The following is a 6148-nucleotide window of genomic DNA, read 5'->3' on the forward strand; positions in this document are numbered from 1 at the left end:
GGGGGTCGGTTTCTGGTGACCATCTGATTCCACGGGACTCGGCGCCAGCCGGTCCAGCGTTCCCGTGGGCGGGACTGAGGGTCCCCCAGGCAGACACGGAGTCTGCTGGGGTCTCAGAACTCCTGGAGCTCCCCCGGCAGCCCTGCCCCCTCTGCGAGAGATGGGGGGTGGGGTGCGGTATTTAGAAGGGCTGTCGCCCCCACTTAGGGTTTTTGGTATTTGAACTTCTAACGTATTTCCCCCTTTTTCCTTCCTCTTTTGATTTGATATCTCACTGCTCATTGTCTTCTCTTCCTGTCTCCTCTCTTTTTTTCCCTGTTTCTGTTTGTTTGCCTCTGTTTTGCTCAGGTGGCTTCGGTGCTGCTCCAGTGTTTGGCAGCCCTCCTACTTTTGGGGGATCCCCTGGGTTTGGAGGGGTGCCAGCATTCGGTTCAGCCCCAGCCTTTACAAGCCCTCTGGGCTCGACGGGAGGCAAAGTGTTCGGAGAGGGTACTGCGGCCGCCAGCGCAGGAGGATTCGGGTAAGCCCCCCGGGGGACCGGGACCGCCGAAGGCACTGGGGCCCGGACCCCGGCTTTGGAGGGACCGTTCTTGGGTTTTCCCCGCTCCTACCTGAGCTGAAGCCCCCTCCCTCGAGATCGACAGACGAGCCAGTCCAGGGCTCATGTTCCTCTCTGGGGAGGCTCATCTCTTCCCGGCCGGAGTCTGCCGAGCACACACATGGATGGGAGTGGTGTTGCCGTCCCCTGGAAACGTGGGTTGCTGGTTGGCGGACGGACCCCTGTTCTCCTGGCGGGACTAAAGGATGATTAGAGAAAGAAAAACACTCCCGTCCTGGCCATGTCCTAGCCAGGATTGCCCCTGTGAGGCCACCTCTGTCAGGGAAACCAAAATGATGGTTTCTGCCACATTCTTTCCTCTTGGGATTGTCGTCTACCCGTTGTCCTTAGGCAAACTTCTCCTGGGTCCCTGACTCCACTCCAGACCCCCAGAGCGGGCACTCGGGTCACAGTCCCACGGGCCAGCTACGCTGCATACGGGGCACCGCCTGGGCCCTCTGCATGTTTCAGAGTCAGTGACTGCTCGGCTTGCAAAGCTGCTCTGACTGCCTTGTGCACATCCTCACTTGAAAACGCCACGTTAGGGATTGGCTTTGAAGGGCCCCACAAATTCTATCCTGTTGCCAAAACCCCAAGAAGAGAATAAATAGCTTTCACCGCGCCACGGAATCCCAATAAAACGTGTGTGGGGATGACGACAAAGTGACTCCTTCAGGAGACGTTTTAGTGTCTGAAATCACGGGCTGGTAGCCCTGGCCCTGGCCACAGGACTCGAGCTGCATAAGGCTCAAGGCTTGGGGAAAGCATGGGGGCTTTGTTTGGGGGAGTTGTCAGGGCCTTGTGCTGAATCTTGGGGAGGTGGTAGCATCTTTATCTGGGAAGTAAACCGAAGTATGTTCTTACTTAGACCCTTTCTCCTTCATGAAAGATGCTAGTGCACAAATGCCGCCTTCAAGAAGGTGAGCGAGTTGATATATTGCTTCTTGGATTTCATGTAGAGACTGCGAGTTCTTTTAAGTTTCCCCCAGGAAACCCCAAGAATTAAAGTTAAAGGCTTTTAAAGGAGAGTCGGGGCCAACTTAAACCAGTACTCTTGGCGGGTTCCGACGGTCACTGACGCATGCAGTGACCGCTCCGCACAGACCGCTGCGGAGTCGGAGGCCTTGGGGCTGATGGGAATCTTGAGGTCTTATTTGCTTATTTGAAACCTGCTATTTTCTTTACCAGTAGAAAAGTATCGTCTTATGCCTTGAGAGGGGGGCTCACCCACATAAGCCCTGACTGGCTGGTTCATTCCATTTTATCAAAGAGGGCTGACAAGTACCGGCGGTGGCCCGAGAAGTCCCGGGTCCCTGGGCTGCCCCTGGCGGACGTCTGAGGAGCTCCCACCTTTCGTGGGAGGCCTGGAGCAGGGGCAGGAACAGCACGAGCAGGCAGGGCCCCGTGAGGGTCTGCTCCCAGGAGACCCTCACCTCATTCCGGAAAGTCCCCGGAATCGAGATCCACAGAGGAGCTAAAGACGAGTGACTGGGGGCCAGGCTCGTGGATGAATGAGAAATGTCTAAGCTCTGGGATGAAGTTCAAGAGTGATCAGAGAGAGAAAGAGCAGACACCGTAGGGCTGCTTAATTTCCAGATGACCTGCAACTTCCAGACAGGGAATAAAAGCTGGCCCACTGGACCGGTTGGATTTGGGATCGTGCCCCCACCCTCTTCCTTCCCAAAGCTGAGGTGTGCTCTGGGCCCTGGCCTGTTCTTTCTGAGAGGCCATTGGTTTAAACCAGGCACGTCCCCCTCGATTCGTGTGTGCAAAGTGTGCCACCCACAAGCTCTGGGGGGCCAGGCGTGGGGCAGCGGTGCCGGTGCGGCCGCACTAACCATGGCCGGTCTCCCCCTGGGACGCAGGTTCGGGAGCAGCAGCAACACCACGTCCTTCGGCACGCTGGCGAGTCAGAACGCTCCGACTTTCGGATCCCTTTCCCAACAGACCTCTGGATTCGGGACCCAGAGCAGGGGGTTCTCCAGCTTTGGATCTGGTGGAGGAGGTAGGCGGCCAGACGTTGTTCCCTCACCGTAGCCCCCCTGCCCTTTCCTTCAGGAAACGCCTGCCCCTCATCCCCCTAACCACACAAGTGGCTTTTACCTGGCTGGTCAGTTTCGTGTTCTGCAGCCAAAAGTGGTTGAAAGACAACATGTGCTTTCTAGGCTTTACTTAGATGTGTGACATTGTGCCCGTTCTTACCAAAGAAAGAGAAGATGGGCTTGGTTTTTCTCTCAAGATTTGAGAACCCAAAATATAAACCGTCATACTAGACCTTAGTTTAAAACTGCAAGCCAGCAAACTTAAAAAATAAGACATAGACGGGTGCCTGGGTGGCTCAGTCAGTTAAGCGTCCGACTTCAGCTCAAGTCATGATCTCACGGTTCGTGGGGTCGAGCCCCGCGTCAGGCTCTATGTTGACAGCTAGCTCAGAGACTGGAGCCTGTTTCAGATTCTGCATCTCCCTCTCTCTCTGACCCTCCCCTGCTCACGCTGTCTCTCTCTCTCAGAAATAAATAAAACATTAAAAAATTAAAAAAAAAAAAAAAGACGTAGAGACTTCACGAAACGTCTCTGATTTGTTAACCCTCGCCTCTTCGGATAGCAGACCACATATGTTCTGCTTTTATCTGTGCATCACTCTGCAAGGTGCAGCAGCGAGGCGGGGGTACCATTTTACAACTGAAGACAAAAACTTCAGGGGGCCTTTTTGCCCACAAGGCCAGAGAGGGAGCAGCAGGGCCAGCCTGGACCCACGTGTCTTTACTGCTCTGGCCTCACCAAGAAGCAGCAAGCGATGGGAGATGAAAAACATAGTTTCCTAATGAAAGGGGTCTGTGTGGCCCTAGCACGGCCGATTGGGAGGCACCATGCGAGGGACCCACTGCCCACACTTGGCATGGGGGAGGGAAGAACCCAGAAGGGTCCCTCATCTCCATCCTGGCCTGTAGGTAGGGGTCGGTGGGGCTCTTCTCCGGGAGAGAGGGAGGGACCCACCTCCACCTCTCAGGTGCCTGTGTGCTGACTTCACTCCGCCCTTTCCATCTTTTTCAGTATTCACCTTTGGATCATCTAACTCGTGAGTACCCATTCCCAGTTTCCAGCCATTTAGATAGGGAGGGAGGAGTGCATGAAAATATGGGACTACAAACCTTTGCTCTGTTTGTACATTTTTACCTGCTTTTCCCATTTCCTCTTGTACCCGCCTGTCCTGGAGGCACGGGGATCGGCGGCGGGTTTTGGGTTTCATCGACCTGCTAATCTCGGTGGGAGAATGGTCAAAGGTGCCAGGCCTGGCCTGCTCGAGGGCCATTCGTAAGAGCTTGCCTTCCGATGAGCCAGGCCTAGGTGGTGGGACGCGCAAGGTGCTGCTCCTTAGTTCTCCATTAGCGGCTCAGATGCCCCATTGCTGCCCGCGGGCCTCCCAGCCCATCACCATGTCTTATTTTTTGATCCTTGCCCTCTGCTTCTGCGTGGAATTGTAGCCACGAGCAGTCCCGAGTTCTGACTTTGACCACAGGCGGTTGCACGCGCCCCGAAGCCCTCCTTGGCTCAGCGGCTGACCCGCCTCTCCCGGCGCTTCCTTGCAGGTCTGTCCAGGGCTTTGGTGGCTGGAGAAGCTGAGTGGGTGTCCGTGTTCCTTCCTGGGACCAACTGCATTCTCGGCTCCTGGTCACCGAGCAGCACTGGCGCGGTCTTGTAACGTGGACGGCCTCCCTGCACCACCCGCGGAAAGAAACAGCAGAAACCAAAACTCCAGAGACGCTTGATCGCTTGTCTGTTTCGTTTTCTATTTCGTGTTGGTTGTCGTGTTCTCCTTCCTGGCCCCCCGTCTGTTAAACCCTGTGGTCTGTTTCCGTGCAGAATGTACATGGGCTTTGTCAGGTCACAGCCTTGGAGAGAGGTGCCCTCGTTGCTGTGGCTCTGATAAAACCTTCCCGGCCTGCCAGCTCGCAGTGTGTGTCTTCAAGGATGGCAGCGAAGCCCCCAGCATAGGAGGTCAGTGCAGGAAGCGGGTAGGGGGAGCTTCTCCCCGATGCCCCTGCTCTCCTCGGGCCCGGGCCCTTGTGTAGGGAAGAGGCTGAGTGCCAGCCGGCCAGCCACCTTTTTGTGGCCATGACTCGGTATCTCCTTTTTGTGCCCTGGCTGCTGTTGGGTATCAGGACCCTCAAGGCACCAGCTTTGTGATCGGGCAGAGGGAAAGAAAGTCACGCAGGTATCAGCTGAGTTTTAGAAGAGGCAGGAGCACCTTCGGTGAAGGCCCAGGTCGCCGCGAGGCGATCACGGGAGATAGGCCGGTGGGTGCCGACGACGGGGTCCGCTCAGCTTTGCGACTTGGCTCTGGGTGCTGTATGTCCCGCGCCGATTCCTTCTGCCCTGCAGAGCAGTGATGGAGGAGACAGCCTCTGTCTGCAGTGGCAGTGACAAGGGGCGTCACGCCCGGCCCGCCGTCTGTTAGTGGCAGCGCAGATAACCCTCGGGCAGGCCTGGGCTTGCGAAGACACAGCCAGGCGTCGGCTGCGCCGGTGCAGGGCCAGGCTTCGGTCCCAGTAGGGCGTGGGCAGTGCCGTCGCTTTCAGGTCAGGGCACGTTTTACGTCTCGGGCCCGTGGTGTCCTAGGCGGTTGCTGACAAACCAGGATGCCCCACATTCGGAGCCAGCACGAAGGCCTGTCCTCTCGCAGGCCAGAAGGCAACCATGTGTTGGCTCAGGTCATGGCAGGGGAAGGTCTGGAAGGGCTGTTTAGAGTTGTACATACTGGAAAGTTCTATTTTAAAGCGTTTTAATAAAAGTTCTCCATGCGACTTAACCTGTCACATTCCAGCCAGTGTGGTCTTGCCGGTTCTGTTGGCTCAACGGGCTGGGTGGACGTGGGTGCAGTGCCCCACGCCACAGCCAGCCCTGCCAGTCCCACCCCGCAGGGCTTATCGGGGGGCTCCGTGTGAAGGCCAGCCTCTGGAACCCCCGTCCTGCACACTGGGACTCAGGAGCCCAAAAATTGGGCCTGGAGGCCCCAGGGCGCTGAGTCCAGGCCCCTCAGAAGAGGAGTCCCAGCGTGCAGCCCTGTTAGGTTTCAGGCATTAGATCCACAGTGTCCTGGGTGACTTACACTTGCTCCTGCGCAGCCTAGAACAGAGGAGGGGTCTGTCTGTGCCTTCCATTACCCAGGGCACCTGCCTCTCCCAAAGAGCTTTGGCTTGAGTCGTTTAACGTGTACCCTTTCTGGTCCTCGGGGAGCCGAAGAGCCAGTCTCCCCTGCTCTTACTGAGGCCCCCTGGGCTGTGGAGCAGGGGACAGCCCCCACGACATCCACACAGCCAGACCCGGGGCTTGTTCCGGCCACCTGTGCTCTCTCTGGTTCGCACGCAGGGGCCTGCTGGAGACAACAGGAACTCAGATTGACTGGGAAGAGCTGACGACAGAGGGCCTCACTTTAAAGGGGGCAAGGTGACGAGAGCTGACTTCTGCCTCGGTGTGTCACCTGCCGACTGGCACCCTCACCGAGCCAGCCTCCTGCCCGCCCGTTTCCCCCCCTGAGGCTCTTTTTTA

General features: G+C 57.1%; 1 protein-coding gene across 1 annotated transcript in view; it reads left to right on the top strand.

Annotated features, from left to right (window-relative positions):
- Positions 1 to 5408, top strand: part of NUP214 (nucleoporin 214) — a 101496-nt gene extending 96088 nt beyond the window's left edge. The window contains 4 exon segments of the mRNA XM_077768400.1: positions 349 to 520; positions 2464 to 2603; positions 3653 to 3677; positions 4189 to 5408. Coding sequence (XP_077624526.1) covers positions 349 to 520; positions 2464 to 2603; positions 3653 to 3677; positions 4189 to 4222 — 371 coding nt within the window. The 3' untranslated portion in view covers positions 4223 to 5408.
- Positions 5409 to 6148: the final 740 nt, after the last annotated feature.

Source organism: Crocuta crocuta, unplaced genomic scaffold (genome assembly GCF_008692635.1).
Source record: "Crocuta crocuta isolate KB4526 unplaced genomic scaffold, BGI_CrCroc_1.0 scaffold35, whole genome shotgun sequence".
Classification (NCBI taxonomy): Eukaryota; Metazoa; Chordata; class Mammalia; order Carnivora; family Hyaenidae; genus Crocuta; species Crocuta crocuta.